Genomic DNA, 24,548 nt, shown 5'->3' on the forward strand with positions numbered 1-24,548 from the left:
CATGGTAAATAGATTATTGAGCATGTGAGGCACTGACAGACATTCCAAATTAGATGTTGACTCCTCTCTTCCCTATCGTCTCCTCTTTCAGTGTTTCCTTTTTCTGAAAACCGTTTAAAAACGTTATGCCTCTGTCTTTCCTGTTCACTTGTATCAGCGTAAAGCAAGATGAGAATGAGAAGCAGCAAAAACAATGGCCCTACATACAGTACATCTGGTTTTAACATCTGTCTCAGATTTACAGCTGAAGTGGTCAGCACTAAATACAGGTGGGTCCACAAAGTCTTGTGATCCATTTGATGGTATGTACTGTAATACATTCGTAGGGTAAACTCTAATCCTTTTTGATGCATCCAGTATGGCAGCAAAGGCCCAAATACTCACCTTTTGTTTTATGGAAAATAACCATCTGATCAAAAGAACCACATACCATTTGGCAGCACTGAAAAGTCGGCAGCTTCGGCCTGCTCTGTTTCAGGCAGATCCCCCTAAGGTTTCTGGGAATTTGTTTTGTTTTTGAGAAAGGGCTATGTAACATTTCTGTTGTTCTCTACTCTTATAGCCTTTTCACACACCAAGATGAATGCATTTTTGGTGCAATGAAAGGCTGTTTCGACACGAACATTCACATGTTGTCAATGTAACATTTATTTTATTACCAGAGAGGTGTTCTAATCTCTTTTCCATCACGCTGCAAAGAAAACTGTAAAGTGACGACTTGGTGGTGCTCGCAAACAGACTAGTGTCTATTTTACACTGTTGCTACATGAAAAAAACATCTCAAATGTCTTGTGTATTTGACAAATATTGCAGCTAATCCACTTCATCTGTGACACAACGTATGCAAACCGTGCAAATAACACTACGGGAAGCAGCAAGTGTCCATTTTCAACCCCTCCCCTGCCTGCAATCAGCAAATCTTGTCAATCGGTTAAATCCAGCCACAGTTGAAGTCAAACACACCTACTATTTTGTTAAGCAACAGTTAATAGCACCACATGACCAAAAGCATGGATCGAAATCATCGAACGTTTGGCCAGTTTTCTTCGCAGTGCGATGGAAATGAGAATAACTCCCTGTAAAAATGAACACAAACCGAGAGCATTTGTTCAAATAAAACTGTTTGAATCCGGAACAGACAAATCATACAAAAATTAGATGGAATTTTCCCACTGAACATTTGTGTTAGTGTGAACAGGCTTTCAGTCTGGAAAACACGTGTCCGCTCTCTAATCTGCAAGTTCACGAACAAGTTCAAAACACGGAGCAATACAAATCTGAAAAGTGCTAACGTGATCCCCACCAGCAAAGCCTTCATCGTGGAACATCGTTCCCAATAATAACAGAGGGCAGGTTTTAATAATTGATGGAAAAGGAAGAGTAAGCAAATGTGACTGTAGCAGAAAAACAAGAGGCTTTAGACTACAGCTGGTCTGTGCTGGGCTAAAAGAGTACAGAAGACCTTGAAGCCTTTGTACAAACATGTCCACACTCTAACATTTTCACACCAACTCCTTTACATGAAAAATGCGCATGTTTGCTTTGCTTTTTATTTCCCTTTTCACTTCAGGCCTCACATACATCCGTATGCGATCACATGTACAGAGGAGCTAAGCCGGGCAGCCTCTGTTGTGTTTTGCAATCGATCCTTCCGGCAGGCTTCAGTCCTCCCACGGGCTGCAATGAGCCAGTGATTAGCATCATGGGACGGCAGAGCTCAGAAAAACAAACCCATTGTAGAGCTCTCGGAGCATATGGCGTATCCACCCACAGCAAACAGGGGGGGAAAAAAAGGGTAGAGTATAGTCAGATTTGTAATTGGTCACAAAATGTTGACTGTGTTGGTTTGAGGGCACATGAATCTATGGGGTTTGTGGGAGGAGAGGGGCTGGAACGTTACACTTTATAAATAAATGATGAGCTGTTCTTCAAGCCTGATTACTTCCCCCATCCCCTTTATACCTCAGCCGGCCCTGCGCCCCCATCCCACCATGCCTTAATGGAAAAATGTGACTGATTGCCCCATTGACCCATGAGGAAGAGCTGGAAATTCTGGCATCAGTCCTTAGGCTGCTATATTTAAATGATTTAAAAGTAGTCTTGGCTTTTTTTTTTTTTTGGAAGCCACATATTTCGCTCAAGTTTTCGCTTCGGACTTGCCCATAAGGCTGTTACTATCTTATAAACAATGATTAACTTTACTTCAAATATAACCTCCAAACCTGTTTTAATAATCAACAACAAGGTCTAGGCAAACGATCCAAGTCAAAGACGAATAGGGTCGTGCTTGATTTATGGGATTTTAGTTGGGTCTGCAACACAATAAAATATTTTTAGAGCTTGGCATACGTTTATAAAAAAAAAAAATAACATTTTTAATAGTAAAATAAATAAAAATGTCCACTGTTATAAAATATGGTTAATTAAGATGATGTTTCCAGGTCTAGAAATCACATTTTTTTTTAAATTAGGCTACCTCAAATATCTACGTTTTTCAAGAAAGTGGTAACTGGTTCCTCAAAAAAAAAAAACGTTTAGACGTTTTCTGAGGCTCACTGGTTGAGAACCACTCCATAGTTTAAAGCCATGACTTCTGCCACCAAAAAGAAAACTACATTGAAAAATTACAAAAGATTTTTCACACACATTTGTTTAAACCAGCATTTAATACTCTTTTGAAGCACATTTATTTTGATTTCCAAATGTATGCATCCAGTTTTCTTGTATAAAATATGTGGAAAAAAAGTCAACTGTTCTCTAGTCTCACTCAGTTGAGTCTTTTCTGAGTTCTGAGTGCACATAAAGGCCTTCCTGCATGCCTACAAACACAAACAGGAAGTTTGTCCAGCATGTTCTCAACAATCAGTGTTCACGGTGACTACAGACCCCTTCGGGCTTCAGCGTCACCGATTACAACAGAAGTATATCTACACCGTTATAAGACTCAGAGGTGTGTGTAGGCACCAATCATCCTGAACATGCTTCACATTTGCTTAAATGCAGGAAATAACATTATCTGACAGGAAGCAGAATCCAGAAGTGCTTCAGATGCAATAGCTCATGACATGCTTGGTGGAACCTCTTTGAGTGAAGCCGCCAAAGAACCTGGATTGAGTTTTTGTACTGATCTTTTCCAACCTACTGAAAATTATTAATACATAATTGTAAACATAACAGAAAAAAAAAGAACCTCTGGCCTCTAAGGAATGTAAGTAACACGTCAAACCATAATCGTGGTTACCTGTGGAGCGGTTCAGCAGAAACAAAAGCCCAAAATCTGAAGGTGTGGTAGAGGTGAAATATGATAAATAATAAACAGACTCTATCCCTCTTTTTTAATAACAATATTCCCCATCTACTGATAATAAAACTGTAGAAGATTAATAGCAATGTTAAAAGGAATCTTTAGCACATAATAAAAACCAACCAGATTCCAGATGCCCTAAAGGCAAGAAGAGGGGAGGTGAAAGGAGTTAAAACTAACTCTGTTTACAAGTGATCATTATCTGCTCCGGGTCAAAACCCTCTGCAATTATCCAAAATCTGTTTGTAATTTTAAAAACTCAGCTGGGTCCCGCCTCCACATTTCTCAAAGAAAGATTCCCTTATTATTTTCACACAGGGACAGACAGGGTTTTAATGCTTAAGTTGGAAGAGATCTGAGTTTAAGCCGAGAGGCTTACATTGCATGATAAAAGTGCTGTTTTCCTTGTAATTGTTAAGTTAACAAGCCTGATTTTGAAAAACAGGCGGGAAAAAGGTCTAGGAAGGAAATGAGCGAGATATCGGAGATAAACCGGAGATGCCGTGGAAGGTTAACTGGTGACGTATGGTTTAGTGGAAGATTGCCCATACAATCCATAGAAATCAGGGTGCCTGTGGCTCTGTGAGGCGTCGATCCAGTCGTGCATGGAGAGCCCTTGGAGGGGCTGGGACATTGAGGCCGTGGAGGGCAGGGGGTGCGAGTAATCCTGTGTCCAAGGGAAAGATCCCGAGCGAGGGTAGGGAGGATGGCCACGGTGGTTCGATATGGAGGGGACGCTAGAGCAATAGCAGTTGTCCATCGTGCACATGAGAATCTTACGGCCACCGTACTGGGGCAGCATGGCCTGCTGGGAGGAGCTGGGATTGGGGTAGTCAGCCGGAGTAAAAACTGAGCTGGAATGATGGACCGACTGGGCGCTGCTGCTACTGCTGAGGCCTACAATGTGCTGGGTGGAGCTACAGGGAGCCAAGGGCGGCTGTGACGTCGGCCCGTCTGTGGAGCTGGAACCTTGACCCAGGAACTGCTGTTTGCTCATGGGGCCTGACGAGGAATCCAGCAGGCTTGTGCTGCTTTCAGGGAAGGCTGTGGAGTGTTTGCGTTTCTCACCCCCGGAGGTATTCACACTGGAGGGGTGGACAGATATGCTCTGGAGGAAGTGTGCGGGAGTACTGAATGGTGCTGGAAACAAGGGGATAAGGACAATGAGTTGTGGAAAAAAACAATGTGTTGAACAGAAATGTTTTCACAAGCCAAGAAAGTGGTTCTCAATTGGTTGTGCTTCAAAATTGTTTATCATATAAAAGTTTAAAAAAAGTCCCCAAAACCAAGATTTATTTTTTCTTAGGCTAATACGCATGTGCATGACATCACCATTTTCACAAATTAACGTTTTTGTAGTTTAAGCCTGATCACACGGCAGGATTATTAGGCCGATTTTAGCGCCGATTCACCCCTTCAGACAATCTTAAGGATGCTCCGATTATCGTAAAATAATCTGATCAGATATTCCTGCCATGTGTGGTGTGTTAAGACTGCTCTCGTCTGCTCGGAAGGATGCCGGGACTGCTCCGATCTCAAATCGGGGATATCAATCATGTTGGATTTTTTTGGCCCGATTGCTCCTCGTGTGTGGTGCCCCCCGGGGACAAACGAGCACGTAGCCTGTTAACTGTGGAGTGTAGCCAATCAGAAAGCGAGGTGACGAGGCGCAGAGGAAGCAACGGCGGGAAACGAAATCAGAACAGCCGACGCCCGGCGGTATGGTGCACCAGAAAGTTTGGTGGACGTTTTTTTCCGTTAAAAATAAACTACACACTATCGCCATTGCATCCCTCTTCGTCCGCCATGATTGTTTACTCTGAAGTCACATTTGATCGAGGGATTTTGCGAGATTTTCCGTCTGACCTGGGAATGCTCGGGAGTCAAATCAGTTCGTGTGTGATGTGTTGATTTTGCTGTGTGGCTGCGCACCACACACCGTACGACCAAAACTGTTAGACCCATGATTTTTTTTAAATCGCCGTGTGTGGGGTCTCTCAGGTTTGGAAAATCGGCCGACAATTTGAAAATCGTCCCATGTGAACCAGCCTTTACATGGAGATTATAACATAATAAGTGATAATGTGATGTTTTCAAAAACTTTCACTTTGAAACCAGTTTTCAAAAGTTTGGGTTTTGTCCAAAATGCATAAAAAGTTTTCAGTTTTTAGTTGAAAAAGGTGTTGTGTAAACAGCGCCTTTTTTCGTCAATGTTTTATTGGTTTTGATCTTTTTATTCACGTTGGTTTCATATGAGCAAACCTTTTACACCAGAACTCATGAACCAATTAGAGACCAAGTAAGTTGAGCAAGTTTACTAACCTTCCAGTATTTTTCTCAAGTTCTTTTCCTTTTTTGAGACTTCAGACAGGAATATTTTGGAATTAAGATGACCCACTTTATAAGGAGGCAGAACACTGCCTGTACATGATGCTGATCTGTAAAAAGTCAATTTGATTAGTAGATTCAAAAATATTCAATAAAAGTATTCAAATTCAATCAATTTCTGCACTTTGGTTCATAAATGACATACCTGTCCATGAGTATTTTCACTGGTTTTGTGTTCTACAAAGCAAAACAGAACAGAGCACAATATTAATCTTTCTCTACAAGCTCCTGCTTGACTGCCCCATTGTCTGTAAACATGGAAAAATCTGGAAGTGCAGATCTACTGATAACCACCACACACAGACAGGGGAGCATTTCTCGCAGGTATGGGCACATTCACACGGTGCGTTTATGACAGTCTGAAGCCCGAGACAGCTGCCTTACTGCCCAGTCAGACAGACAGCGCTTTTATATGAAGGAAAGTTTCAGACAGACTTCCAAGAAACCGTGACATCACTTTTAATAATCAAAACGTGAGGAAAAATTTAAAGATTTCCCCATTTTATTCTTGGTAGGCATTTATTAATCCTCCTGCAACATTCAAATTGTGCACACGGGGCTAGGATATCATGGGCAGTTAAGGATGACCAGATGAAGCCATCTGTGAAGGGTGAAAGAGAGAATCGACCTCACCTTCATGATGTTAATATTCTCCGCCTTGTCAAACACAACTTGGACAGAGCTGAGCAGTTTCTTGGCCTCCTGACGGCGTGCATTGAGCTGCAGGGTTTGGGTTGAGTTGTCCTGGCAGTATTTGGAGTGTGCTTTATCCAGCACCTCCAGAGTTCTCCCCAGGTCGTCTTCTAAGAGCTGGTGCATTTTGTGATACTGCACACGCACCTCCTCTTTCAGCTGTTGTACCTTATCCTGCACAACAAACACAAGGTGCACACTGAATTTCTAGTTTCCCTAAATGTGAAAACTTTAACAAATATCACCCTGTAGGATTTAATCACAGATTTTATAGTTTTAATGACTAAGTTATTTTGCTCAGACATCAGTGAAATTAAATGGGGGGGAAAAAAGGACATGAGCTCAAGTTAATACTGTAAAACCAACGCCATCGTAACTGTTCGTATCACCGTGTGTACAAGTGCTGAGGAATCCTGCGGAGCTAAAATTCAGCTATAGTAATGAACGTTTTGTTTCCAACATGGCCTGTAAGTGGTATACCAATCAAAACAAACTGGCCCATCTGACCAATGAGATCAGAGTAGGCTCTCAGAAAGGCGGGGTTTTTGGAGACCGTGTTTGTAGTGCAGCTCTCTGAGGTTTAATAGCCTGTGAGATGCACAAAAGAGTGAAATGTGTACCTGTGCTACTAAATTATTATTAAAAATCTTCATATACTTTCACAAGATCACCTGCAACCACGCGCCACGTTTTGACTTTAGAAAAGCTTATATACAGTCCAAAATTAACTTTTTACTTTCCAAATATGGGATCCAAATATGAGAACAGGGGAATTTGACCAGACCTCCTCCTTGACAGTACTATTTTGTAGTATTAACACTTGTCTAATAGATTTTTCTTGAACACAAACATAAAACTGCAGACAGGGAGAAAAGGTCTACATACAGACAAAACCAGCCTCTTCCATATTCATTAGCTGCAGTAGAGGGTGATAGACAGAGTAAGACAGAAGCATGTGTGCATGTCGTATCGTATGCATTCGTCTTTACCTCCACCAGTACTTTGTCAGACTCCAACTTATACAGCTGCTCCTCGATGTCTTTCACCCGATCGTCAATGCGATCCTGCTGCTTCATTAACATATGCTGAAGGGAAGAACAAAGACAACACAAATCAAACCTCGATCTGCCTTACTTAACAAAATAGAATGACTCCAGGTTCAAGGAACATCTGAACTGCAAACTATTTTTAGCAATATTGGTAACACAATAAAGTCCCATTTACATGAATAAAATAACACTTTATTTTATGGTGTCCTCATTACACTTTAACTACTTACTTTAGAAAACCACTGTAAATTATGCACAGTTATGTTGTTAATTAATATTACTCAGTTCTTTACTACTTTAGTACAGATAAAGTACTAAGGAGAGGTGCAAAATGAACCTTTGAAGATATTATAAAATATCTATTAAACTGTATGTACACTTACAAAGTTCTCAATGCTTCGTTTTGCATGTAGGGACCCTCATTATGTTACTGTGTCAGTGTGGGGCTATTTTGAGCCTTGTTAGTTTTTAGAGATAAAACTCTTTACATTCGATTATCATGAAAACAAATCACAGAGAACGGTTGACTAGGTACCAATGTTTAATTAAACCAAAGGTTCATTTTGTGCCAGAGGTTCTCCTTTAATTACTCTGTAATTAATATACACCATAACAAGGACACCTTAAAATAAAGTGTAACCAAATTATTCTTGTAAAGTACATATTAACCTTAGTTCATGGTAATTTCAACATTTACTAATACTATGGATGAACGATCTATCGGCCACCATATCATTATTGACCGATAGATGATTATTTTTTATTATGTTATCTTTATCAGCCTGATAAGAAAATTTGTCAGATAATATTAAACCCTATAAATAATGGATTATATCCTTCAGCTGAGACACTTCAGATGCGGAATGTTTGTCATGATGGTTTTAACTGGCTGGAAATATGATTGAAATCACTTCATAAAAGGAAAATACAGTTACCAACATATGCAGCACAAGGCAGTCATTTAGGATACATGAAACATTATAATTGTGTGCTTGGGACATGGCTTTTAATGGTGAGTTTGTTTTGTGTAATCAGGCCCTCAATTTCTATAAAAATTTGGATTTGCATTCATCAGCCAATATTTCGGTTATAGGCTTTCAAATATAAAGAATTACAGGTTATCAGTATCGGCAAAAATGTTCATATTGGTGCATCCCTGAGTAATGCATTATTAAAATCAAAACTTGTATCTGTAAATATTATTTAATAGACCTGGCATGAACTAACAATGAACAGTTGCATTTGTATTAACTAACATTAACAAAGATCAATAAATACTGTAACAAATGTATTGCTCATTGTTAGCTACATTTTAGTTAATGCATTTTCTAAAGTAATTTAATTGGACGTTATTGTAAAGTGTTACCAAAATATTTTTAATCAAATAGTCTTAAGGTCAAATTCAAGCTAACAAAAGCAATGCATTCTCCATCCACTACAAAATACAACCCAGAACAAACAGACATCCTTGTAGGCCATCTCAATGAAAAAAAAATGAAAAAAAGAATTTGCTTATTACAGCAAATGAAAGAAACAAAACATTTCGGCAATGAGACTAATTCATCAGAATCACGTTTGCTGTGTGATTGTGCCTTCTATTAGGTGTCTGGACAGGTTTTAAATTGGATTCAGAGGAAGCCACTAACCCCAAAGCTCCCCCATCCCCCAGCCAAATCAAAGCCTGACAGTGTGCTGAAGCTTTTATAATCCCCTTTATACTCAGTTTCACATGCCCACAAGAAGAACTGTACCTCACCACACCAAAGTCCATAGGATGCTGAATAACTAGCCAATTTAGTTGTTTAATCAGACAAACGTCCATGCAACATTCAAAGGGCCGATTGCAAAGGGAAAATGCAGCTGTCATGACAACAATAACGCACATTGTGCATGCACGAGTGTGCGCATTAATAAGTGTGGAAATTTGAAGCAGAGCGAGAGGGGGCAAGGCCGTCTTAGGCTCTCATTTTGCTCGCTATCTCTCCCTTTGTTTGCATGGGCTTCTTTCAGTGTCAGTGACAGATTGTCACGTTATCCCTGCATAGTGAGATGTGTACGAGACCGCTGCAGGATCTATAGGTCACATGAGAAGAGGCACATTCTTGGGGCCTACAGCAACCGGACTCCTGTAAACCCTTGCATGGATGCCAAACAAACAGCATCTCTACAGTTAACAGCTTTAGTGCAATAGTCCAGAAGTAAAAAATATCATTCATTTTCTCTGTACAGATATACCCTGAGTTCACAAGTCAGTGTTAATTTACCTTAAAGGGATACTTCAGGATTTAGCATTAAGCTTTGCTTTGTATTAGTAGAAAACCTGTAGTATTTTTGAATTACCATGCTTTCCACCCTCATGTCCCCCTGAGACGAGAGATTTATCTATTTTTTGTCTGGAAAATATCCTCTGATGATGCAAAAAAATCATCATTTTGCGTCATCGGAGGCTAAAGACTACAGTCAGTAGTAGGAGCTGTCCCACATGTTTTCAACCTGCCCATAGAGGGTGGGATCTCACTCACAGAATGTACACATACACATAGTGTCGGCCATCTTTTTTTTTGCAAGCTAAGCTAGCAGGCTCTTGTTCTGTGGAGAAAGCCGAGTAGTAGGGGTTACCATCCTCTTTTTTCCGGACATGTCCGGCCGTCGATGTCTGCGATTTAGCTTTAGCTTACTGCAGACGTCATTCATTGTTTACATGGACACCTTTAGCTTCAATCTAACTGAATTCATTCCGATTGGTGAATCTGAATGTAGTGTTTACATGAACGCTAAACAAAATAATCGGTTGATGTGCGTTTGCTAAGAAAATTCCGTCATCAGTAATCGCGCAACCGGCCTTGCGCCGTTCTCCCGCGGCCCTCAGTCTCGTCCTGCTCTCCACAGTAAACATAATTAACGCCGACTGTAGAACAAAAGCTGAATCCCGGACAATTTGGGCGATCTCGAAACACATTTTCAGGCAGACTCATCATGGAGACTCACTTGTAGCCTAGACTGTTGTTTAACTGCTGCGCCTGTTACCGGCAGGCGTGGCCTCCTAGGACAGCGAAGCAAGTGCATTCTGGGAGTTGTTGTCTTTCATCCACATAAACCAAAAAATTAATTTTCTAGCTTTTCTCAGTCTAGAAAGCTCCAAATTCAAAACAAATTTCGCATTTCTTCTACATAAATGACCCATGTTAAATACACATTCATCTTTCCAGAGGTGAAGTATCCCTTTAATAATAAAAAAAAGTTTAAATGCCAAATTGACAATGAAATACTACATTACCCACAATTATGAAGTGAGATCCATCAATCAGAGAACTTGCTGTATCAAATTGTTATACTATAAGCTCGGGACACACCAAGCTGACGTCAAAGAACTAGTGGCGAAGAAAGCCGAACATGTTGTCGTCTATCATCGACCGTGGACTATTTTAACAATTTTTTTACTAACTTTTGAGCCGGCGAGTTTCAATTACAATAGAAGCCGGAGGAGTGAGACGGCTCTCAGATTTAATCAAAAATATCTTAATGTGTTTTCCCGAAGATGAATCATGTAGGCTATGCTGTAAATAAATAATTTAAAAATAACAAAATATATATATTTTATTTATTTACCTGCATGTCATGACCATAAACTGACATCAGAGAACTGTTAACATGTGAGAATCTCTGGTCTAGGAGCTGATTAAAGGCTTTATTATTATTATTTTAGAAGTTTTATTAAAGCATTTATGAATTCTATGAAATATCAATGGCACTAAAATATCACTGTTCACTAAAAATGTTACTTTTGCACATGACAATGAAAACTCATTACCTTCTCTGCAAATAAACCATTGTGAACTTTCACAGTGAACCAATCCAAGATGGTGGACAAAGCATGAAACATGTTTGTTTAAGTTTGTCTATTTAATCAAGTACTGATAAAATGTTATGTATTTCTGTGCTCATTATTGCAATCACTTTATTCGCTTAGAAGTATGTTAGTTAACGCCAAATTCATGTCAATTGTAACTTGATCTCTCTTGTGCTTTATGATAGGAGTTCTCTCTGTTTGTTTGTTGAGCAGAGCTGCTGCCCATGTAAAGCATTTCGTTTCAGTTAGTAGGCTGCCATTAAAAGCAGTAGTCTATACGCAGACAGAAAAACAGCTCACTACATTCTGGAACTAATCAATAGTTTTCAACAGATGAGTGTACCACTGTTTTGGTCTTACAGACTGGCATTTTGAGCAGTGGTATCAGACTTAGTCACCGATTACACACACAGTTACATGCACAGGAAACTGTACATCTTCAGCTCAACAATGGCCAAAGCTTCATGCAAGCTAGCAGGAAGTTACAGAAAATTACTGCACTCTTGGTGCATTTAGCTTATCAGCAATTAAAACACATTTAAGGTTTTTAATTTGTTACAACTGTGGGTGTATAGATAAATGTATCCATGTGCTATACATCTGTGGGAGCGCTTCTCGCTTCTAAACGTGCAGATGTGCAGATACGATCTGTCAATCTCTTTTGATTCTGAGCATGGAAGGTAGCATCTAAAGAACCTACAGACAATTAACTCTGTGATAAATGCAAGCCATTAGATTGCAGAGATGCAAAGCCTGATGATAGGCTTGTTGAGGGCTTTTTTAAGATTTTAAGGTGAAGAAGATGCAAGCTCAGACCAAAATAAGCTAGTTTTGTGGGGTAGTGTGAGGGGCGTGTGTGAATTTCACAGCTAAATGCTGGATGGGAGTTGATTTATTTCTGCAGTTTGTAAGTGACTCAAAACAACCTACATACATTCACAGCAAAGACAAAAGGTCAGGCAATCCTGGCAGTTAAATGTGAAATGTGCGAACCGCACTGCTCTGAATGCACTGTGAAGATAACTTATTCACGGTATTTCTGACAATTTTTTAATGAATGGTGCATGATTAGATTTTGTAAAATGGATGAGTACAGATCCGTTCAAAGAAGGGACAGCATACATGTTCAGATCTGGCACGTTCCTTTAATATAGTACCCTTTGTGCTATAACAAATATAGTATTTAGAAATAATTCATAAACTATTATCTAACATAAAACTAACCTATCTTGAAAAGTAGCTGGAAAATGAGAATTTTAGTGGTCTATCCAACATATAAATATCTAAATAAGTTGATGAGAAGAGGCTTGGTCGATTAAATTTTAATCAGTTGGTTAGTCGGAGAAGAAAAAAATAACTCCACAGGAACTGACAAAGCGATGCATTGACATATCACGGACACAGCTGGTCCATGCGTTAATATGAAATCAAGCAGAAAGTCCAATGACCACAGGTAAAGAATGACCACAAAAAGGAGATGTGTGACCTTAAACATGACTTAACATTTAAAACACGCAAGTAGTAGCCTGACATTATCCACTTTATGGCTACTAACTCTATTGTTTACGCAAACCTACATAGGCCTAAATGTGCACTAATTTAATATATCCAAGCGTTTGCACACAGTTTGGAAGCTAAATTTGCTCCGCGCTTACTGCAAAACATCATAGCACATCTTCTCAAATGCCAGTTTCATTGTTAGCAAGACACGGAGACCACTTCTCCCCGGCAACATGGACAAACTCGTGCTCCTGAACACATTGCTTTACTTCAGAAGGCCTTTATTAACCCCCAGAGCCGCGTGGAGCACTTTAATCATGAATAGGCCTAGATGCGCTTTGATGGACTTCCAAAGACAAAGCCATTCACTGCCATTATAAAGCTTGGAAGAGCCAGGACATTTTTAATATAATACCTTGGTTGGCTTCAGGGTGAGTATATCATGGGCTAATTTTAATTTTTGGGTGAACTATCCCTTTAAGGCCACTCAGAAGACATTAATGAATAGCTATATGGTTGGTTCTTGGTTGGTGACTTGGTGTGTATAGTTACATTTCACTTTCAAGAGGTCAATCTAAATATGAAACTATCCCTTTAATGTATAAGGCCTAAATTACCTCAGTGGAGAGGCTCTTGTAAATGAGGATGGATTTAAACTGGATATGTTTCTAAAAGCTTATTTTTAATTGCTGACGGAACTGTATCTTTCACCTAAATGTTCATCCGGAGATTGATTGGTGTATGTATAGAGCATTTTGGATGTGATCAGTATGACTACACCAGAGTTTGTACTGTTTTTCAGAACCACCACAAAATAAATCAAAATAAGTTAATTTGAATAAATATTAAAAAAAAAGAAAAGAACCGCACATCCAATATCCAACTAAAAAATGTGTTCATTTCACTTTTTGTGTGAAATATTTATCAAAAGTGTGTTTTCACTTTAATTGAGCGTGAACAGTGCAGCAAAAATAGACTCTGTGCCGAAACCCTGCGAAACTCCTGCTCGACGCTCAAGCGCTGCTCCTGCTCCCGGTGTGAATGCACTCATTGATTAATATGCATGTCGGAAATAAAACACGCTTGCAGTGTGAAACGGGCATAATTCACGAGGTTTTCTACATGTGCGTTGTTGCGCAATGTTAATCATGTGGCGCCAGAGTGTATTTGACCAGCATAAAATCGGATTGTTAGAATGACCGATCATGGCCGATCACGTAAAAATCGGCCAATTCCAGTCACCAGCCGATCAATAGGGGCATCTCACACATAACATAACACAAATTGATACAGGAAATAACATCAAATCACGCATGAGACTGGATTTCATCCTGTTGCATTTTGCACACAAGAAGCCAATGATCCAAGACGCCTTTAGACAGATCCAGATATTTAGCATGCAAAATATTTAATGCATCAGCGCTTCTCTCAGATTTGTATCTATGATCATACACACTACGCAATTGACACTCACGTGAACATGCACCGATTTGCCTCCAATTTCAACCATTTGTCTGCGAGTTCCACAAAACTGAGTCAGTGAGTGCGGTGTGTACCAGTCATTACTAAATTAAAATCTAAATTTACTAACTGATGTGCCTTTTTGCAAGATTCATTTCAAATTAAGTAGTTGTGTACCACCTCAGTATCATCACCATTACCATTTCCTGGTTGTAGTTACAACAACACAACAAAATGTAGTTAAAAGATAGTAAAAGATGTCTGTTACACTGTTTGTTAAATCTGAGCAGGTTATCTAATATGAAAAAAACAAAACAAAGAAAAATCTGTCCATCTTGGCAGAGGCATGATGACAATCGGAAATGGTATGGCACACAGCATGAAGAAGCAAAGCACCATATTACAGTACAAACTGCTTCCATATAATCACAGTGCACTCATCTACAGCAGCTTTGTCCAGATGAATTGCCATCACAAAGGACATTGCCAGCAACGTGATTAGCTGATAAAACAAGCTTGCTTACTACTTCCTTATTTTCATACTAGCATTTCTCCATTTGCTTTTGCAGTTCACTCCAGAACACCTTCCTGTTAAGCTCTAAGGCTGTATCTGAAAACGCATGAGGTAGGTCAAAATCAGTTTGAATATGCGTGTCCGAATTCACAATACTCATAAAAGAGTAGGCAAAAAGTACCTGGATGACGTACTAGTCATACAAGTGTGGATTCGATGGACATTTTACAATCCCATGAAGCCACAGGAGAGGATTTGAGAATAGCAGTGATGCGACATAATTGACGCTGGTAGGTAAAAGAAAATGACAACATGGCGAATGCATTACGTCCGTATTACACTCATACTATATAGAAGTGAATGTACTTTTTTATTGGTGGTGAATTAATTCTTTATTAAAAATAAGTACTTACTCAAAGAGTATGAGATTTCGGACGCAGCCCAAATGATTAAGCAGTTATGAGATCCTTTGCAGAACCTGCATGTAATGGGTGCAAACAGTGAATCACATTCACAATAATATGGCTGTGATTCCAAACTTCTGAAGTCATCCGACTGTACTGAACGTTTCTCAAGGCCGACTGTGAGAGTCATATAACGCTGTCCGGACTTGCCTGCGTGCTACGGTGTGATAAGAACGGCCTCTCAAATTATTCAGTGACACCACCACAATCAATTTTCAAGTCTTTCTAGAGCAAAATCTGTAGGGCATTTACATTTCGAATTATCCGGCCCAACTGAAAGCATGACTAATTTGCAGAAAACGGTCAAATGTTGGCTGAGCCACATTTATATAATTCCTCTCTGCTTGGGTCCTATATTTAAAAAACGCAGTTCATTTGTGGAAGTTATTCTATGAAGCGTGAATGTCAGCGGGCCATCCAAAAGAGTAAAAGCCTGTCATATTAACCAGTAGAAAAAGGAGCAAAAGAGATAGTAAGGTGATCCTCCATTGGATCTCCCATGATGTCATCCTTGCAAACAGGAGGTGGATTATTGGGAACGGAGCAGAGAGGGAACTGAGGTCACCGTCACTCCCTTCCTGTGTCTGCCGAGAACCCATGTCCTATTCCTGAACAAGAGGCGAGGGAGCAAAGAAGGCCAGGCAGTTTTATTGTGGGACCACTTGAGTCACACTCTCTAAATTTATGCACTTGCGAAAGAAAGAACAGAGGGATGTGTGTGTCTTTCAACAGCAGCTGTGGGTAGAGCAGGCCTTGCGTCCATTTCCTCCCTCTCTTTCCCCCTCCTTTTACAGACACTTGGCTGCTTTAGGAGCCATGACACATTGGCCATCTAAAAAGCATTCCTCCACGCATCCAGAAGTCACCCCTGCCAAGTCCAGCAGCAGCAGCCCAACTCACAACAGTTCATTATTCTTTGGGAGGCAGCTGAAGGAACTGCGTGGTTTTTTTCACTCCTACACTGCAGAATGTCCCGGCTAATTTTCTTATTGGCGTATCCATCAGTTTAACTGATAGCTAAGAGAGCTTTTAATAAGTAGCTTTGAGGATCAAGAGAAATAAATGCAGGAAATAAAAATGGATTTAAGCCTTTACATTACAAATATCACATTATCAGCAGCATCATTTCAGTTAAAAGTTTAACTTTCAATGGAGTAAGATAAATAAATATCACATAATAAATGCCACAAGCTTACTTATTTGATTAGTGACCTAGAAATCTGAAATATTTCTCCATTTACATCAATTTAAGAACACGCTGATATTCAGTGTGGACTTTTGGACCCCACTTTAAGTCTTTGCTAGTATATGATTATCAGACATTTGGTTTTCCAATAGTCAAGAGCTTAATGTTAACATATAAGATGACTTGCATCTATAATATTCCTTGGTGAAGTGCTACCCTGTAAAACTTTTTTTTAATGGATAGGCTCATTATTTCTGCTATTTGGCAATGAATCTGAAAGGAAAGAAGAAAATATGTGTAGATGGAATTTATTATGCAGTGAACATTTCAAATAACTGAGAATAAACCTATTTGGAGCCATTACAAACCCTTTAATAGGATTTACCTTTAAAATAAGAAGATACCAAAGTGTTTATTTTAGGTTGATAAACTGAAACTGATGGAAGATTTTTAGTTGCCCTGCTACTGAACATTACAGATGGCACTAAAGCTAGTTTTTGCACGCGTATCCTGCCTGGCTTTGGGGCAATTATTCACTAATAACTTAATAAAGCAGAAGATCCGATATTTCTTGCTCTAAAGAGTGTTGACAGTCTCATTATACAGGTGTTAACATTCAGCTGGCAGGGTACAGAGATTTAGGATATGACAGAACTATCTAGGTATATATTCATGTTCCAACACAGAACTAGGCCTAATGTTTCAAGAGGAAGTGACTGCTTCAGCCTTTGAAAGGAAGTTTACTCTTTTTCACCCATCCAATAGGTTCATTCATAATGAAGAATTAAAAACAGTAAACCTGAATAGGAAAACAAAGTTCAGTCTTTTCAAGTCCTCAGAAATCTGAATGTTAAATTGCAACATGGCAAGTCAAGTGGCGAGTTTTCTATACGCATTTTGAGCTATCCGCGTGTAGGCCTATGTCCACGCCGAAACGAACAGTCATCTTCTGCGTGTATGTCTACGCCATTAAATGTCCGAGTGATTCTGGGTGTATGTACATGCCGTTAAATGTCTGAGCGAAATGAAGCAAAATGTAGATCTACATCTGGGGAGCGATATTTTTTTTCCTAGGATGGTAGGGGAAGACTAATACATGGTATTAACACAGTGACGGGGTTGGGGTAGGTCATATATTTATATATACAGTAAACGTTAGTCAGCGGCGTTGATGAACACGCTGAAAAGCAATTATAGCACGGCAAAAATGGAATTACGAATTGGCGTGTCATTCATACGCCATTTCATGAGATCAGTCTCTAAATTGAGGCTTTTGGTAGGCTACATTTTGTTCCTCAGAGCGAAGCCATTACATTAGAGTAAAGCTAAATGTTACAGTGTTAGTTAGTATGTACCATGTCAGTGTAGTACTATGCAATACTAACAAAAAGTACTTTGTATTTATCTGTTTATGTAAAGTATGGGCAATAAAACATTTATATACATTACAAATAAAAGTTCCTATAATATAATCATAGTAAATAAATAGTTCTTCAAACAAGCTTTCTGAAGCGTTCCGACATTTTGTTTAAATTAACTAAAATATTCAGCTGAATTGAAATAAAAATTGCGAGCCTTTTTCCCTAAGAACTTTACTTAAACTGGTTGACACAGGTCACATTTTATTCTATGATATAGGAGAGGCACTCCACTAAAGACATTGTACAAAGAGATTGTAACCTAGGCATTGAGAAAGGTCACATGTGACTGAAACGTTTGCCACTTTTTCAGTAAAATTATTGGATTTTTGGTGGAGTGTGCGGACTCTTGAAGTGCCTCTCTAATGAATTCAATGGAATTCTTTGTGTACGCACCTCATATGCACTAATTTTAAGGCACGGTGAGTCCCTAGCTACTCTTCTATTCTATGATATAAAACACACCACTAATACCCTCTTGTGATTTTTTTAAAGCTTTTACTTGTCTTGTAAAAGGCGGTTGCTAACAAGTGTCTAAATGGACTATAGAGGTTGTCGGGGACATTAAATGTCATCGAACTCATCTACTCACTAGTCTGCTTTCACTGCCTCATTGTGTTTCTAGTCCTGCTCCTGCAAGCTATTATATCTAAAAATGCTTTTAAACAAAGACCGAAAGAGTTGACGGAAAATTTGTAATGGTGACATCGAAGTCACAAGACCATGGTGTAGCCGACGTTTAGCTTTTGACCTTTGCCCATTTTATTTATGCTTCGAAATTCTTAAGTTGTGTTCATTTGTGAAGATTATCATGATAAACAAAATGTAAGAATCATAAGCTTTTGTTACTCACAGAACTGGTTTTCTGCTATGATCCAAAAGCCAATGGAAAATACTATTGTGTTTTTGTCAGGGGAACCAGGGTTATGCTAAAATATTTCATCCCAACACCACACTATTGTGCAGCTTCTTTCAGCATGCCTGGTTTTACATTGGGCAACTGCCTTAAAGGGCCACTGATGTGCCCTGGAATGCGCTGCTTTGTATATGTTGACTTCCACTGAAACAGGAAGCTAAGGCAGGGCATGTTGAATTGCTCCTCCCCATTTTCAAATAGCCAACAGCGTTTAGTGTACCTCACAGACTGCAAGTCGTACTTGACAGCACCATGGAAGCGAATCCGAGCGCTGATGATATGTTGGATTCAATTGTAGAGGAGTGAATACATTTTAGCCATTTCATTCTTAACCATCGCACTGTTGGAAAATGGAATAAAACTTGAGCGTTTGAGCAACCGAACACATAGATATCTCCTACCCAAATTGCAACGTGATGTGTTAACAGTCGCTTTGGCCAGGTGGTATTTATATCATAGGGAGCGGGACTTTAGATTCTAGAGAGCATTTGATTGGACAGAAGATGTGATGAGAAGCTGAAGTTCACGGTGATGTCATAAAATTCAATGATCTATTTTAGGGCAAGTGAGAGACTAAGTTTTAGTTAAATTCTTATCCCTCCTAAATGCGAATTTTGTGATTGTTTTGCAACACACCAGCTTATTCATAACCTTAAAGGTATAGCGGAGGATTTTCTTTTTCCGGGTGGGTAGTCTATACTATTGGTCCACCTAAGTGTCAATCATTCTGGTGATATGTTTACGTAAGGCCGTCGTAGGCTACATGCTCATCCCTATGTAGTTTTCACTTTCAGGTGTATTATGTCGGAGTTACGGTTTCAGCCATTCCTTTGAAAATGGCTGAGGGTCGAAAGAGAAAAAATGTTTACGAAGTGTATGATAAGAAGAGAAAGGCCACAGAATATAGAAACAAGACCAGAGAGATTTTGGGTTAATATCACATGCTGGCGTGCGCTAAAAGCACAGGTTGGGCTTCTCACTGATGCCGCAGTCGCGAAGATTCTACCAGACAGGTAAAGTTTGTCACGCTATTTGGAGAAATCCATTTAAAGTCACTAGTAAAAGTTAATGCAAGCTACAATGCTAGCCCTGGCACGAGTCATGCACCGCATAGACACGGTAAACATCTCATTTTGTCTAAAGTAGTCTTTTGACCAAAATGGTAAATGGTATCACGCTGAAATATTCTAAAATCTTGTGTGTTCATATTCTAAAACCTTGTGTGTTTATTATTACACAAATGCATCAAGCTACTTCTCCATATGCAACTATGTATAAAAATAACGTATTAACAATGAGAGATATTAGGACCAACGTAATAGCACTGCTTATATGTTGCCATGTAACGTAATTGCGATTTGCAAAATAGTTTCCTCAGAACGTATTTCGTGTGATACAGGGTTGCACATATCATGTCTTGAGTCATCGGTCACTCAATCGATCAGTATAATAAGTAAATAAAACACGGAAGGGCATTTGACTTTTGTCTTTTTTATGAATATTTTTGAGTTAGTTTAGAATTTGCAACATAATTGTGCAAGGCGTAATAGACGTTCCCTCTCGGGAGCAAGAGTGTTGTGTTTGTGCATGTGCATTTTTTTTTTAAATTGGAGAGGGCGGGTCTTCTCTAAAATTCGGAAAGATCCTCTGCTATACCTTTAAGGCTAACATATTCATCCTAACCGCTAAAAAAAACCCTACATTTTGATTTCAGGGGGGCTTTAAAGTTGGCTGGAAATAAATTTATTTATTTTCTAAATTCATCTCGATAAGCTGTTGTGAAAAATTCATCCATGCATGTTTTTTTTTTAATTTATGTTTTGACCTCGTCATTTTTAATCAAAATGTCATAATTCGATCCTTGGGTGAAAGGACAGATTTCTCAAATCTGCATATTAATCATCCGCCTCCATCCAATCAATATTTATGAACAGAGCCAAGTCCTGTCCTATACATTCTTTCTCTTTTTTAAATAATTTGTTGCCATTTGTTTTTAAACCAGACAGTTGACAGTAGCCATTGACTTCCATAGTATTTTGTTTTCTATATTATGGAAGTCAATTGCATTGCAACCGTCAACTGTTTGGTTAGCAACATTCAAAATATATTCTTTTGTGCTCAGCAGAAGAAAGAAACTCATACATGTGTAGAACAACTTAAGGGTGTGTAAATGATGACAAAATTCTCATTTTAGGTGAACTATCCCTTTAAAGAACCATCATGTTAGCAAAGTTCATTAAGGGTAATATGCCAATTCATTAGGGGTCTTCATGCATTTACCAGGGCTAAACCAGTTCAGGGCCTGGGTTACCAGGTTAATCCATAGTATATCTATCTAATGTAATGTCTAAAATGGACTGGCCTCAATCAGTCCCTGATACAGGCGGAGTCCCTACGTCCCTACAGTAAAGTTCGGACCAAAGCACTTACCCTGATGTCATTGCGTCGTACTTCCACGTCGCGCACCGCATGGCCATGGTTTGGCGCACATCTGGAGAAGCAGCAGTACTGGCAGACCGCCACCTGTTCCACATCGCAGTGATAGAGTCTGTATTCGTCATGGTGCGGGCAGCTCCAGGCCCGGACCTCCTCAGTCGCCACCAGTAGATGTCCAGGAGCAGGACAGGGCTGCTGGAGATGCGTCTGGATGTGAGACTGGCAACACGGTGCATTACAACGTAGACACACTTTCTGCGCTTGAAGAGGAGGCCCTCGCCTGCACAGAATGCAATGCAGAACGGCCGGCGCTTTTTCGACGTTCAGCGCATTGAATTTTTCCACAATATTATTGAGTTTGATGTTTTTCTCCAGGTTTGGTTTCTGGTTGTAAGCGTGGTTGCACTCCGGGCAGCGCACATTGGCCGTGTCTTTGGCCCAGGCCTCGCTGATGCAGTCCCGGCAGAAGTTGTGTTTGCACGGCAGCTGTACGGGCTCCACGAACACATGCAAACAAATGGGGCAAATGAGTTCCTCCTCAAAGCAGTTCCGCCAGCTCTCGGCCATCTCAGCCATTTGATCAGACATCCCGTCTTGACTTGATCCGCTCGTGGAAAGCAAACATCAAGTTCTAGCACCGTCCTAACAACGTTTCGCTCATTCTCGGGACTCCTTCATTTATATCCAGATGTTAGGTCAGTTGATGAAGACCATGCGATTACAGAAGCCCCAGAAAAACAGCTGTTGATCAGACCCTAATATGCCAAGGGAGCGTTTCTGCTCCTGGCAAAGTTAGTCAGCAATCAAATACCACAACCGGGCGTGAGTAAATGACGTTTTTGGAATGAGAGAAACTTGCCCTTCTTTATCGACAAATGTTTATTTGTCAAACAAACTATAACTCGGGTATTATTTTAGAAAGTGCGAAAAAGGACTTCATTTAAAATGAGCCCAAATAGGAAAAATTAATGACTGGTGCTATGTTTAAAAACTTTATAAGTGATTACTTTTTTTGACAGACGAATAACTAATAACTAAGTGAAAGTATGAATAGTTTATTACCACAAACGTAATTATTTAATCTATGCAAAGTTGGTTTGTGGTCCAGATACTGGCACATTTATTTTCATCTTTATTTTGAGCCTTCTCTAATTTTTTAAGCTACATAAATGAACGACGTTTTCAGATACCCCGTAAATGGTATAATTTATCGTTAAAAACGATAACGATGGACGGGCAAAAGTGTTAAAAAAAGAAAGAAAAAGATCAGTCTCTCTTTAATTATGGCAAACGCATGAAACACCAGACGGCTCACTGACAGATGCCTGACTATACGTTGAAGGTTAATAAACTACTAGGTTCAAGGCTTCAACATTGTCTAAAGTCCTATGCCATTTCAAATCCAAGTTAAAATGTCTAATCATCGGACGCATATAGTCTTTAGGTTTAAAACAGGAAAAGGGTGACGCCACAAGTTCTTGAAGCACTGAAAACGTCCTTTCGCACGCATTTACTGAAGCAGTCGATCACGCATTTGATTTGTGCTCGGGGCACATGACATTTGCCCTGCTGGAATTATATTAAAAAAGTAGACCTGAGCCTTTGTGCTGCGCGTGTAATACTATATCGATAGGATTTCTCTCCTCTACAACTATAAGGTAAAGCCAGAAACACCATCTATCTAATGGCGTGACGCGATTTTGAATGAACAAACAATTGACGCGTAACGTAATACTTGCATGCCAACATGCTCTCGTAGCATTAAACCCCAACGAGCAGCGATTTTATCTTTGTCAAATCTATTCTCTCGCTATCTGTGTTGGTTGAGCATTATAGAATGATCCATAACGCGATCCCTGTCCATGTTTCGCCTTATGTTTACCTGCTCGCACTTACCAGAGACGGATTGCATTAATTTCTAGAGCCTAATGTCATGTATTTTATTTTGAAGAAGCTAACTCGCCTAAAATATTCATGTATCAAAGCCTACATCAATACCTTTGTTGCTCTTAAAGGAGACGATATCGTTTGGCCCTTGTTATCGCTTATCAGCCATCTTGTTTTTCTGTTTAACGCGAATTAAAAACGACGTATCTATTTACTTTTCCTCTCATTTGTATGCCCTTTATATAGACGCTTCACGTAAAGCGAAAAGATCCAGTTCAGCGATCATCCAGGGATATCACGTCCTTTAAAATGTTAATCCTGGTGGAAATCAGATGCTTTACCGCCGTATTCCAATCTGCGTCTGTTATTATTTATGATTTTTTTTTCCTTTCAAGCAAATCCTAGATGAGAGGAATGCAGGCACAGGACTGCAACTCAGGATACAGTTCACATACTCCCCCTTCCCCCGGTCACGTGACCAGCGCGGACTTGACACATAAAAATGGGAGGGGTTAATATACGGAGGCGGGGCTTGATTTAAAGGGGCATTCTTCTATTAATCTATTTGATTTATTTATTTTTGTTCATTTTTTGTGATCTGTCCGAAATTCTGTTTCTCTGCGGTAAATTAATCACTTTTTTTATTTAGCAGTTTACCCTTAAAAAAAACCAATGTTTTTGTTAGACATAATAACATAATCAATCCTTAATGTTAGTTAATGTTAACCACAGGCCTTGAGTGCTATCTGTCAGGTATCTATAATTTTAAGCAGCAATAAACCACACGAGGCAGGAATAACGAACTTCATCCATCTTATTTACTCTTTCACTTCTGTCATTACATCATTATACAACACTTCAAAATAGTAGTCACAACATAATTCACTCATAACACCCTATGTTCACCATGAAAATAACACCTTATTTTACTCGAATAATGAAAATAAAATAAACATTTAAACTGGAACCCATGACTTCAACGTATTAATTCTGGGTTTTATGACTGAACAGCTCATAAAACAGGTCATCCAACCAGAGATTGCAGAGTATCCTGAAGTCAAAGATGAAATGTAGGGGTGACCTCGTCTTTTTGGTTGCTGCCCATAGACTCTCGAATGCCCAACGCATTTCTATTAAATCCGCTTCATCTTCGGCCATTTTTAAATCCAAGCTAAAAAAGTATCTTTGATTTGGCATATAATCAGTGATACAATTTCATTGCACTGTATTTTATTGATGTTGTTGTTCTGTTAAGCCTGTTATGTAATGCTTTCTTCTTATTGTGCAGCACATTGGTCAACATTGGTTGTGTTCAGTAGTGCTATACAAATAAAATTGACATTGACATCTCAACAGCCCACTAGAGTGCTGTTTATTATATCACATGCAAAAAGGGCATTTACATGTGCATCTTGAAGGGACAGCATCAAAATACAGGGCATACAATTCTAAAGGTCAGAGACAGGCTTGCCTCTCCATGAG

At 39.4% G+C, this 24,548-nt stretch overlaps 1 protein-coding gene across 1 annotated transcript; it reads right to left on the reverse strand.

Moving 5' to 3' along the window:
• Window positions 1-2,647: 2,647 nt before the first annotated feature.
• Window positions 2,648-23,539, reverse strand: trim8a (tripartite motif containing 8a). Its single transcript, XM_039671869.2, has 6 exons — window positions 21,174-23,539; window positions 7,375-7,470; window positions 6,326-6,559; window positions 5,838-5,869; window positions 5,627-5,742; window positions 2,648-4,444 (listed from the first exon to the last, which is right to left on the reverse strand). The coding sequence occupies exons 1-6, from the start codon at window positions 21,765-21,767 to the stop codon at window positions 3,816-3,818; spliced, it is 1,701 nt and encodes a 566-aa protein (XP_039527803.1). The 5' UTR covers window positions 21,768-23,539; the 3' UTR covers window positions 2,648-3,815.
• Between the last annotated feature and the right edge of the window lie 1,009 nt (window positions 23,540-24,548).

This window comes from Pimephales promelas, chromosome 11, assembly GCF_988280905.1.
Source record: "Pimephales promelas chromosome 11, fPimPro1.hap1.1, whole genome shotgun sequence".
Classification (NCBI taxonomy): Eukaryota; Metazoa; Chordata; class Actinopteri; order Cypriniformes; family Leuciscidae; genus Pimephales; species Pimephales promelas.